The following is a 12,597-nucleotide window of genomic DNA, read 5'->3' as shown; positions in this document are numbered from 1 at the left end:
GAGCCCAGGCCTGGGAGAAAAGACCGGCCCCCTATTAACTGAAATAAACACACACAAACTAACAATTCACAGAGCGGACAAAGAGACGCTCTACAGAAACTGTGTGAAAAGCATCCACCAGACCGGACTGAGCAACAGACCCCCCACTGTGTGGTCACGGAGGTGGGGGGATCATGGACCCAGCCCGCAGTGGAGAATTTTATATAAACCTCCCCTCAAGAAAAGAACAGGTGACCTCCAGTGGAGAATTTTACACGGCGCCGTCGCTTCCAACGCTTTTATTTCTATTCTTAATCCCACCGTTCTTAACAAGTGTCCATTTTGCGACCTGCGTGAGACTATTTATCACGTTTTTACTGAGTGCAAGAGACTGACAACTTTCTTCGCTCTTTTAACTGCGGTTTTTAGTGATTTTAACATCACTTTTACTGAGAAGGTTTTTATCATGGGAGCTGCCTACAACAAAACAAATAAAGATAAATGGCAGCTCCTGAACCACCTCTCAGGTGAGGCCAAGATGGCCATTTATATTAGTAGGAAGAACAGGGTAGAAAACAGGAACGGGCAGGAAGCGGGGGCGGTGTGGGTGGTAAACCTCCGGGCCAGACTCCGACTCGAGTTCAGTTTTTACACAATGGTATCTGATCTCGAGTCTTTTAAAAGAATTTGGTGTTTTAATGACATCCTCTGCACCGTCACCAACAATGAGCTGTCCTTTCCACACTTTTTAACAGACCGAGTTTTTTTTAACAGCAGCACTTTTTCTATTTATTGAATAATGCTGTAAACAAGTGGTTTGTAAAATTAAGAATATGTTAATAAAGTGTTTGTGAAATCTCTCTCTCTCTCTCTCTCTCTCTCTCTCTCTCTCTCTCTCTCTCTCTCTCTAAAAAAACAAAAAGTCTCTTTTCGACCCGGCCGCAGAAGGCACCCATTTCGAAATTTCCCGGCAGGAGGAATTTTCTACTTTTAAAACTACTTTCTTGGCAATACAAATTACACATTGAATTAGGAATAACTCAGATATGCAGTGACAATATTTTATTGAATACAAGTAAAAAAAACTATTAACAGGGGTAAAAAATGTAGACACCTCAGAGAGAGCCACATGTGAGGGATCCCTCTCCCAGGATGGACAGAAGTGCAACTGATGCCGCTTTATCAGATCTGACAATTAAAAACACTTAAATTAAACTTAAATATTTAACCCTAACAGCAGTATTTAGGATTGCTAAAGGCCTCAGTATGCTTCTCCGAGTCCGTTGCGGACGGACGGAGCGGACGGACCCTTTTTGATTTATAGTTCTACGAGCCTTTTTGTTGTGAAAACAATTCACCGCCAGAACAGTAGATGGCGCAACTGAAGTCGAGCTTAGAGAAGCCTACCTCATGAGGTATATAGAAGAAGTCCACGCTGGTTTATTTACGTCACCCCGGCTCCTCACACACAGTGAACGATGACAGCTAACAGAAAAAGGATGTTGATGACGCGACAGTTTTTGCAGAAATAAAGTGACACCCAGCGGGTCAAAATGCTTGTGTTATCGTGTCTTAATGCAGCGGTTCCCCGGTCTTGTTTCCAAACTGCGTTGCTACTTCAACAGCTGCAACAGCTTGAAGCTACACGGAGGCAGCTAGCTTCCCCCCAGCTTCCACACACAGTCAGCAGGGACACCCGATACTAACTACTACCAAGTGTTTGCTTCTAACCTGACGGTGTTAGAGAAACAGTGTCATGAACGGTGGGATTAAAGTCAGCGGGGTTTTGCGCTGTTCACACCACAGTTAGCATGGTGGCTAGCCCGCTAGCCCCGTTATGAAAGTTCGTTATAACCATATGTGACCGTACACACATGCCGTAAGTGCTCTAACCAGCCACCGTCAGCCGGACAACGCCGCTGGCTTAACACACTTGTCACATTAATCATAGAGTCGTAGTTGTGATTTTGGTTTATTGTGATGTAGGGAATGGAACAGGAAGTTTGAGGTCCCGAAATGCTGGCGTTAGCGGACCAATCACAGCCAAGGGCTATCCGTGGGCTCTCCGCCATTTCGACGTGTAGTTAGAAAAATGAGAGCTGCACGAAAAGCTCTCCGAGGAGCCGCGGAGAGGCCCGGAGAGGGCGTTCCACGTTGGAGAAGGCGGTCCTATCTGTCCGTGTCCGTCAAAACGGAGAAGCATACATTGGCATTTCTCGTACATGTTTAAAACAATATTCAACTAATCACAGTATCTATGATTACTGTCCCATGTTAAAATGTAATTAATCACCTGCATGTCCATGTCCTCCTCTGAGAAGCTTTCATAAGCGCTTCTTAAAGCTTGCTCCTCAGACTCTTCAGGCTCTTCCCCCCAAACACGGTCCAGCATTGATCCTTGAAGCCCTGCATTTATCAGCTTCAAGTACTTTTGCCTCACTGAGGCAAGTTGAGATCGCTGCTGAAACATCTGCGCTTCAGCTCTCCCTGGCGACCTTGAAGGCCTTCTTTGGAGAGACTCCTGTGGCTACCTTAATTATGAAGAAAAAGATAAATTACGATTAAATTTTGATATGGTGCATAAACAGAGACAACTCCTAACAATTTGTGGGTCAATGCTTACCTCTATGCTGGTGAAAAGACCACTCAAGTCATCCTCCCTTTTCTTGAGGTACTCCCAATGCTGCCTTACTTCGGTAGCAAGGATTTTGACCTCCTCCTCAAGTCTTTTCACATGCATGACTTTGTCAAACACCTTCTTTTTTGCAAGGAAATCAATGCCATCTAAAAATGCATCCATGAGAATTCCATGCATTAGTTCAGTGGTTGAAGGGTAAAAACCATGGAGGAAAACAAATTTAAAACTAAAAAACAAATGGTCGTCATTGATCATCATTTTTCCCTTTGACTCTTCTCTCCCCATATTCACAAAAAGTTAAGGCAGGTGGTTGTAGCAAACCATTGACCAATGTATGTTACAACAATACCAATCAAGCTGTGTCCATATCGTCCACAATGCTTAGTTCACCTGCTGGCACCTGGGACACCCTCAATCAGAATCATGACAAATAATTAAATAGGTAATATACCACTGGGCGGCAACAGCCACGGAAAGATGTAGCCAGCATTTAAGAGGTTTTCAACAGCGCCAATTTGCTGTTGTGGCTGGACCATCTAGTCATGCTGAGCCACATGGACCTCAAGCTGGTTCCTTTCCCTCCACATGCGGCTGCGAATCACAGAGCGTCCTGAGTTGGTGTCTGCGGTACATACAAATGACACATTACAAAACATATTAAATATTCCATTGTTAAAACATTTTTTAAAGATTTAATGTATCCCGCAATGTTTGTACCTGTATGACTGTAGAGACGGGCTCTACGCTGTCTCAGGCCCAGTGAATTCTCCTCAATTCTTCTCCTCACTTCCAGGAGAGAATCACTGCTGCCAGCTGGTGAATCTGAACAACACAAAGCAATACTGTAATTTTGATGTACTTTTTGTAATGCAATGTTACCAAGTATGTTGTCTGATCTTATTTGAACACGGAGATATTAAGACACCTACCATGTTCAGCCCAATCTTGTACATCTGTGACCCACTGCCACACAGTCTCATCATTAGCAGACAGGTCCTCCTTGATAGCCTCTAGGCTCTGCCTCTCCCTCTGAAGGTCCCTTTGTGTCTGTGGGGAAAATAGAGAATACAAATGTTATCTATTCCTCACTGAGATAGCAATGTGGCTTTTAATAAAATATATGACAATTACCTTATGAAATCTGGAGCATAAGGTATTGCACATGTTTTGCACCTTCCTTTTGTTCCAGTCCTAGATCTGGACAGTCAGCATGTCTGTGCGGGCTGTTACAAACAGAATTCACATGAATCGAATACATTCACTGTTTCTTTCATCCCACCAATGTTTTATTGACTGTTTTAGCACAGGTTGTGCTCACCTAACAAGTCAAATTACCAACAATACAATCAATGATACACTCTTAATTATGCTAATTTCCGTGTAATGCTATTGAATGATTAGCCTGGTTGTACGAATATTATATTAGGTAAGTCAGAAACTGCAACCAACCTCCTTTTCCCATAAACTTGGTGTTTATGGCAGTCCTGGAGAGGAAGGAGTTGATCATTTCCACCTCCTCTCCCAAGGTGGAACCAGCTCCATCCTGATTTCCTCCTCCCCATTTTATCTATCATTTTAGAAAGATACCGTGCATCCCATTAGTAGAAGGCCAGAGAAACATTTGCTGTTGTTTTGGCTCTGTGATCCAGCACATTTAAATATAACAATGATTGAGAATAAAGTGTGTAGTTTAAGCTTTAACCTGTTGTGGTTTACATGCATATTAATAAAACCATTTAGGAATCATCCCCCTTTTCACATAGTAGCCCCACGAGTAATTTAACAAATGAAAATAAAATTGATGTGTAAAATTACCTCACACTTGATACCGTGTGCTTTGGCATGGAGCACAGACAGAAAGGGTTTCATGGCAGTGAGGTGATGATAGTCAGGGTAGGCTTCACAAATTCTGCTGATGTAAGGCCAATATTTGCAAATAACATCCATGCAAAAGAAGGTTGGAGGAATGATGGCAGAGACTTCCTTCTGCAGGAACATGGGATAAGCGAAGATCTCACCCCTGTAGGATTGCATCACAGCATTATGTCAACTAAACAGACAGAAGACAGAAGTTAGGTTTACGATTAATATATGAGTTTATGGTGTTAGAAAGTATATGTCCTGACATTTTTTGGAATAGATGTTAGTAAGAGGGTTATCAAACTTGCCTGAACATATTCAGAGCACGAAGAATAATCCCATGTCGGCACACAGCTACTTCTATACCCTGTGGAACAATGGTACACTTAATTTCACATAATTTATCTGCATAGTAAAAAAATGTCTTCTACTCTTCCAACGGGGAAATTGCTAAAAAAAACAGTGTTACTGAGGAACAAAATAAAACTGTGCACAAAAAAATGACATACATCTTGATATAATATAGATTCAGTCTGATACCATCTACATAAGTTTGCAACTGAATTAGCATGTTTATTAGGGACTTAGTATGGTAAATAGTAATTCCAAGAGAAATCTCTTACAACAAATACCTGCTCATCAAGGCTGGAGCTACTCCTCTTACTCGTCTCTTTGGCTGCATTCAGCTGAGACCTGCCACAAACCCCCTTTCCTGGCACCTAAAAATGACAAAACATCGTCCCAGTAGTCATTTTAATTCATCTATGAACATTTTTGGGTGTAATTTTGCAGGATATACTTTTGCAAATGGTAGTACTCAGCTAAAATAAAATTGGGCTTGCAGTATACAAAGTACAATGACAAATTATGTGATTAAAAACAGACACTCTTACATGCTTGGTCCTCTTTTGGATGTCTTCCACAAATGCTGCTACCTCATCATCTTTGCAGAGAAGCACACCCTTAAAGTAACCTGCTTCATCAGTACTAGAGAACATACATAGCAATATATGATCATTTAAATCATTTAACATAAATACATAAATATACATAAATATTGTGGCTGCTGCTTCAGCAGTCACGTAATCTATATTTGGGAGTCCCAGCTGTTGGAAATCCTAATCTGAGGAAAACACAGATTTTCAACCACATGTGGATCTATGGGTATCTTGATAGATACTCACAAGCTCATTATTTGTAGGCGTTGAAATAAAATCTTTTAACATTAACAATTTAAATGCAAATAGAAGGTTCCGTCACTTGAGCAGAACAGGTTGAATGTGTTAAGAATCCCTCAAGTGGGTTTTTTGTTGTTTGGCTCCCACTATAACAGTTTGCATTGCTTATGAATTTACACAAACACTCTTGACATAACAAAAAAGAGCTGATACATGGACATGATAGGACAATGTAACATAAAAACATAGACACACCACCCGTCCTTTTTGAAGCGGTAGTGCTTTCTGTTTCCATCGACGGACACAGCCAGCATTAGTGGACAACAGGCTGGGCAGATGAACGGCTGCTCCGAACACAATTTGTTCACCTCATAAGAACTTATCACCCACTCCATGAAGCTCTTGTAGAAATTGTCAGAACACACTTTACAGGTCTGTTGAAATATCCATTACAATTGAAGTTATACGTGTTGTGCAATAGTAGGAGTAGAATTGACGTTGGCTTATTATTAATAATCATGAAATATGATTATTAAATTAACAATTATTTATTAAAAATAATCAAAAATGATAAAGCTATTAACTAAGAACAGTAACACATTTAATTAGAAATTATACGGTTATCCATTAATAATAGTTAAAATAATTAATGAAAACAATAAAATTATCAATTAAGAATAATACAAATCTGTAATCATTGCTTATTGTTGCGGGGCACCACCCTGGTTACAGGGACCAACAATTCAATCTTTAAATATCAGTCTCATAATGATAAATGTCAAATCAATAATCTCAATATTTAATATTAATGATTATTTAATTAACAGTGAAGGCTTCTAAGTTCGAGCACAGGCAATCATAATCCAGCTGCAATCACATACATATGCACAAATAATCACAGACTACAGATACTTTAATTACAAAAGCATTTATTAAAAAGGGGAAATAAAGTTAGTGTTAGTTAATGTTTCATCATTTTAACAAACTCCGATATTTCAAAGATAAACAACAGCAGCCGCTTATCACAATTTAGAAAACACATGTATTCATCTATGTGTATCTGTGTGTGTGTATCTGTCTGTGTCTATCAATGTGTCTCTGTGTCTGTGTGGGTGTGTGTGTGAGAGAGCGAGAGAGAGAGAGAGAGAGAGAGAAAAAGAAGGGGGGCGTGGCGATGACGAAGTCACGTCACATCTAAGATGGCGGCCGATCATGATTCGTGGAACCAAGGCCTAAAAACTCTCAAAATGGCGAATTGACTACAAAACAAGATGGCGGAGCCGTAATGAATTTAGAGCCAGAATGGGAGGAGAGTGAGAGAGGAGGCGTGGCAATAATAGACTCAAAATGGTGGTTTAACTTGCGTTCTTCAAAATGGAGTCTATGTTAATGACACCATGTGGCCGGAGCTCACACTGGTGGTCCCATGAATTACACAAAGGGATTTTCAGACAAAGAGAATTCTTTGTCTCTGCTTTGGCGTTCGGCCGCATGGCTTCCAGATGTGTCCAGCCTCTCTGAATATAGATTTAACTATGTTACATGAACTGTATTCTAAATACAGATCGGATGTGTGTATAAACAGGTTTAGGAGAAGAGAGAGAGAGAGAATACAAGGAGAGAGCAAAGCTCTTAAAAGCACCGTCAGAGACAAGTTACATTTACTTTACCACTCAGCACCCAAGTGGCGTTGTGTGCTGAGGTTTGACCGGTAAAGTATCTTTAAAGTTGTTCAAACGGTCACAATGAGCTGGAGACAATGCTCACGGCGCTTAAAAACTATGGCACAAGGCCGTAACCGGAAACCGGAAGTGGCGAATCGCCGCTAAAACACTAGAGACTCGGCGGTCTCATACAAAACAAAATACATTCAAGTATTAAACAATACGCTACGTATTAGATTAACATCTGCCCAGACAATGAAGCCTCTTACTGTGACCTTCACGGTGTTACATGCGCGTGTCGCGCGGATATTTCGGAAGTCCAGTGAATAATCGTGGCCGCTCAAGCTCTGTTGCGCTGGTTCCTCTGTCGCAGCGGCGTCGGCTGGGCCGAATAGGAGCAGATTCGTCTTGCTCCTCAACGGGATGAACATCGTCCTTCTTCTTCAGGGATGTGGAGGTCGTGCTCCTCAGCGGAATGAATCTCGCGCTTCTGCAGGGGACGGCTGTGGAAGCCGTTTGTAGATTGTTGGGAAAAGAAAGTAAAGTCCGTGGGGAAAGTGAAACAGTCTGAGATTGTTCCGCGTGCAATTTCCTGTTTGGTCTTTTCAAGTTAAAACAGAAATATTCTCTATCAAAGTAAGATCAAACTTAAGATAGAAGAAAATGAAAGAAATGAAAGAAAATAACTCTGGTTGCCCCCTTTAGCAACTAAATCATCTGGAAAGACCCGGAGGGGTCTGTTGACGTCTTCAGAGCAGGGAAAAATGGCTGATAAACTAGAAGTTAAGGTTACCCCCTTTAGCAACTAAAACAGCTGGGAGGCCCCGAAGGGGCCTCGTGATGTCTTCAGAGCAGGGTAAAAAATGGGTAATTTACCCAACTATATTTCCCCCCCTGCTCTCTTCTTCCACCATCATATCAGTTTGATGGTACCTGCATGCAAAAAAGGCTCCACAAGGGGCCTAAAGTCTTTGATTTGAAGCCTTGATCCACAAATTATTCCCTAGTTATTAGTAAAACTTAAAAAAATTCTTATCTCACAATGTCAAAAGAACTGTGTAACCGTATCTTTTCCCAGTGTCAGAAGACAAAGATATAGGGGACTGACTTTAGAAATTATTTTATTGATGAGAATAATAATATGATAATTATTGATATTGTTTTATTTAATTTAACTTGATGAAACCCTGATATAAAAAAGTAACTTACAGCATATCCTATATACGGAGTCAGGTGAAGCATCTTCCTCTTAATGACTTGACCTTGACTCTGATCATCCACAATTGTTATTTTTCACTTATTTCTCTTATAACGTTTCATCTCTGCGGGCCTCAACCGCTTCTCAGTGCTGCAATCCAGCCCCTCACCTCAACCCTCCACTGCTCCTCCACAAAAAACAGATTCTGACGCCAGGACAACTCTTGGAGGGTATGAGATCACAACCCTGTGTGATTTTAAGGGCAGTGATAATTATTTGTAGTTCGTTCCAAATTGGTTGAAAAGCTTTATATTCCGAGTTTCTCATTTACACTGACATCCTTCCTGACTCTTTGTTTATTCGTCCCCCATCAGTTGCAGCACAGGCAGAAAGGGAAGAAAGCGTGGAAAGCGCGGTGACAAGCCGCTGAGCGCTGCGCCGCCACTGCCTCAGCCTGAACCGTTCACGAGTTCTAAGGAGTAGTTGGAGAATCCAGCCCCGGAGTACCCAGAAAAGAATTGGACAAAGAAGAAGTCGTGCCACGGATACCGAGTGACACCGAAGAGGAATCTGAGCAAGAGCGCAGAGTCCCAGAGCCTGGTGAGACGCACATCGCTGCCCAACACCGGACAGACAGGACAATAATATCGACACATTCACTCTCTGCCATTAATCACACTGTTGTGACTGTTTGTTTATTTGCCTTAACAGAGAAACCTGCGCTGTTTCAGGAGAAGATTGTGCTGGAGGACAATGAAGAGTAGACCTTCGAATGTGTGAAGGTACGAAAAATGACATAAACCAGCCTCTGCGAGTTAGTGGTAAAAATCCTGAATGGCAGACGGAGTTGGGCTGAGTTACACCTCGTTGTAAAGTAACAGAATATAATTATAATTTGGACCTTTAAGATAATGTTGGTCCACGACTGTTAGAGATCTGTAAGATCTCATCAATACAATTCCTGGACCCACCTGTGCTCCAAAATGTTACAGTTTCCTCCCTGGATCCACAAACGTTCATGGGAATCTCTTCAGTAGTTTTTGATTAATCCTGCGGACTAATTAACTAAACAAATGAAACATAAGCTCCAGTTTAAGACCAGAGATACTTTCATTACACATCTACATTCTTTGAACTTGCACCAATATCAGGTGGATATAAATAATAATTAAAACCAGAAGCACTCAGTAGAGCACGTACCTCCTCTGAGGCCACACAGTCTCCCCAAATTCAATCAAGCTCAACCAAATTACACACTCATAGAAAACAGTACTCCTCTAACAGTACTTTTCTAAATTCCCACTTCATTCCTTTATCAAATTCTCTCCACGGGTTCTTCATTGAGTCGTAACCCTTCATTGAGCCATTCGCGCTCAGATCCTCTCTGAAAAGGGCTTCGTGTTTACTGCTCTTCGGTGTCATCACTTCTGAGCTGACTCTTGTGAAGTTGACAGAAGCTGTGTTTTTACTCCTCCTCCTCTGTTCTCTGTTTCTCAGGAGAACCTGGATGAATCTAGGTTGAGCTTGTCTCCCTTCATGAGGGAGTTGATGTCGGCTGTTTGCGAGGCAGCAGCGAAAGGTAAGCTCTCCACCAGCCGGAGCCGAGACTCCTCTTCTCTGCTCAAATCGCACCGCTGAATACAATATTTACTGCCGAGCAAATTAATTTACTCTGCCTCCTGCTTCACTTCGCAGATAACACCAAGTGCCGAGTGGACATGGCACGCTTGCAGAAGAGTTTGCCTGTATTCAACTACCGCAACTCAGACACTGAGCAACAGCTGCATGCGCTTCACTCCCTTCAGGCTCTGATCGTCATCCTTGATTAGCCTCAGAGTAAGTTTGATCAATTTGGATTAAGTTTTGTATCTCAAATTTGTTCTCACACTGACATTAACTTGATTTGTTCATTCGAGGCACATCACTCCGACTCTAAATAATTTTTGCAAAACACAATGCCCGTCTTCAGTCATGTATAATCCATCCATTTTTTTCTCTTATCAATTTACAAATCGCATGAATTGAATTGATAACAATAGGAATTGGTCTCACCTCACAGCTGAAACGATGACTGACATGTATTTTTTCTGCAGACCTCCTCCGGATTTTCTTTGATTGCATGTATGACGGGGACGTCATCTCCGAGGACCCGTTTTACTACTGGGGACAAGCAGTAGACCCGAGCAGCTGGGTAAAGGTGTGGCCCTTAAGTCACTCACATCATTCTTCACCTGGCTGCGGGAGGTGGAGCTGGAGTCACAAGAGAATTTATGAAACTTAAAATATGCATGTGTTCTCTTGGAATAAATAAACTGTCAGTTGAAAATGAAGTTTCGTCCTCATTTCGTTATATTTCTCATGTTTATGATGAAGAAAAAGAGACGATCACATGTGTTTTTATGAATTTATTTCACTTCTGTGAAACAGATTGAATTTAAATCCTCACAGATCAGATCACATGTCGCCTGAATAGAGACTGTGTCATTAATCTACAGGTTATTGAGACTATAGTCTAACTTGGTGTTGTTGCATTAAGATGTTTGATGAAGTTCAGACTCTTTATCTGCACTGAGTGAAATCATCAAACCAAAGGAGAACATGTACATTTCAAATCCAGATTTTACTGCAACATCATTCAGTGAAAACAGTGTTTTAATGTGAAAGGTTTAAATTGAGGCTTTGAAGAGGCCACACTTTTTCTGTAACGTGACGTACAACAGGACACACTTGTATTGTTGTGTCAGTGAAAGTATTGAAAGGACCGGTTGTGTGAAACCAGAGGAAACCCACTCACAGAGCCTGAGGGACCATAGATTCTGACCTCTTACCCCTGACCTCAACACACACACATTAAACAGACTCTGGATCTTAATATTAAACTTGTTTCAAACCAGTTTCAGCGTAAATGGACAGAAACTTGGACTATGGGCAGAAAAGGTTTCTGGTTCGTCTTTGATTCGACTCCACAGAGAGACAACAAAAGACTTACCTGGATTGATCTGTCCAAAAGTTTCACATGGGCTCAGTTTGTTTTGTCAGTTTTAAAATCAGCTTTTTATTTTCAGTTAAGTCTGAACAAAGCAGAGTTTGATGATTATCCTTGACTCCAGCAGCAGTCGACTATTCTCCAGAGGGAGTTGGCACACTTCAGGAAACAGCTGCCTGTACCGCCCTCCTTCATGTAGAGAGACCACTGGTGGATCCAGCTGCTGACTTAACCACACACTTATGAGTGGACCATCAACATGTCTCACACAGATTAAAAGTGGATTAAATAAACTGACAGATTAATTGAGTTGAGTCTTAATGATAATTTGTGTGTTTGAACTGCGTCACCCAGCATCACCGACAGATAATCGGTGACGCTGGGCTCTGTTTCTATGACAACACAGGTCCAGGATCAGCCACAAAGCTCCATTCAAAGTGTGTTTGTGGTTCATTGAGTCAGTGGGAACCTGAGAGACACGTTCTACTCACCCTGAAGTCAGAGGACACATCTGGTCTTTACTTTTTATTTTATTGTGACCTACTTTATCATAATTATGAATAACTATCTCATTATTTAGATTTAGCATTCATCCTTTTTTTCTTTCACTTGCTGAAATGGGTTTTCACTGTTTTCTTTACATGTGGCCTTTTACTCTACTCAGTAGCCACTTAATCAATGTTAGTTTATCTTCTCTACCAAATCCTACTATGTCAACACCTCTTATTTATTCTGCTATGGTCATTTTAAAGCTGTTTTTATCAGAATCAGAATCAGAATTCTTTTTATTGCCAAGTATGAATGCACATGCAGGAAATTGCCTTGGTGTCGTTCATTGGTGCACTGAACATAAAACAACATTATAAAAACAGCAATATAAAAACAACATATACACATAAAACAACAATATAAAACAGCAATATAAAAACAACATATACACAAAACAACAATGTAGAAACAACAATATAAGAGCAACAATATAAAAACAACATAAAACAACATTATGGAACAAAATGGAGCAAAATATATACAGTACCAGAGTTATGGGCACGTGCGGTGCTAAGAGATTGGTGATAGTGCCACTAATATATCAA

At 41.0% G+C, this 12,597-nt stretch overlaps 1 protein-coding gene and 2 long non-coding RNA genes across 3 annotated transcripts; 1 reads left to right on the top strand and 2 right to left on the bottom strand.

Moving 5' to 3' along the window:
• Positions 1–3,142: 3,142 nt before the first annotated feature.
• Positions 3,143–3,692, bottom strand: LOC133951961 (uncharacterized). The gene is made up of 3 exons (XR_009920506.1): positions 3,547–3,692; positions 3,335–3,439; positions 3,143–3,239 (listed from the first exon to the last, which is right to left on the bottom strand). It is a non-coding gene; the product is annotated as an uncharacterized LOC133951961 (long non-coding RNA).
• A 62-nt stretch (positions 3,693–3,754) lies between these two features.
• Positions 3,755–6,050, bottom strand: LOC133951982 (uncharacterized). Its single transcript, XM_062386255.1, has 7 exons — positions 5,911–6,050; positions 5,371–5,464; positions 5,110–5,196; positions 4,786–4,844; positions 4,433–4,637; positions 4,067–4,184; positions 3,755–3,840 (listed from the first exon to the last, which is right to left on the bottom strand). The coding sequence occupies exons 1-7, from the start codon at positions 6,048–6,050 to the stop codon at positions 3,809–3,811; spliced, it is 735 nt and encodes a 244-aa protein (XP_062242239.1). The 3' UTR covers positions 3,755–3,808.
• Positions 6,051–8,638: 2,588 nt separating this feature from the next.
• Positions 8,639–10,774, top strand: LOC133952184 (uncharacterized). The gene is made up of 6 exons (XR_009920522.1): positions 8,639–8,747; positions 8,892–9,117; positions 9,229–9,299; positions 10,015–10,096; positions 10,213–10,353; positions 10,611–10,774. It is a non-coding gene; the product is annotated as an uncharacterized LOC133952184 (long non-coding RNA).
• Positions 10,775–12,597: the final 1,823 nt, after the last annotated feature.

This window comes from Platichthys flesus, chromosome 4 (assembly GCF_949316205.1).
Source record: "Platichthys flesus chromosome 4, fPlaFle2.1, whole genome shotgun sequence".
Taxonomy (NCBI): Eukaryota; Metazoa; Chordata; class Actinopteri; order Pleuronectiformes; family Pleuronectidae; genus Platichthys; species Platichthys flesus.
Note: the sequence above shows the minus strand (reverse complement) of the source record. Positions and strands in the feature narration are given on the sequence as shown.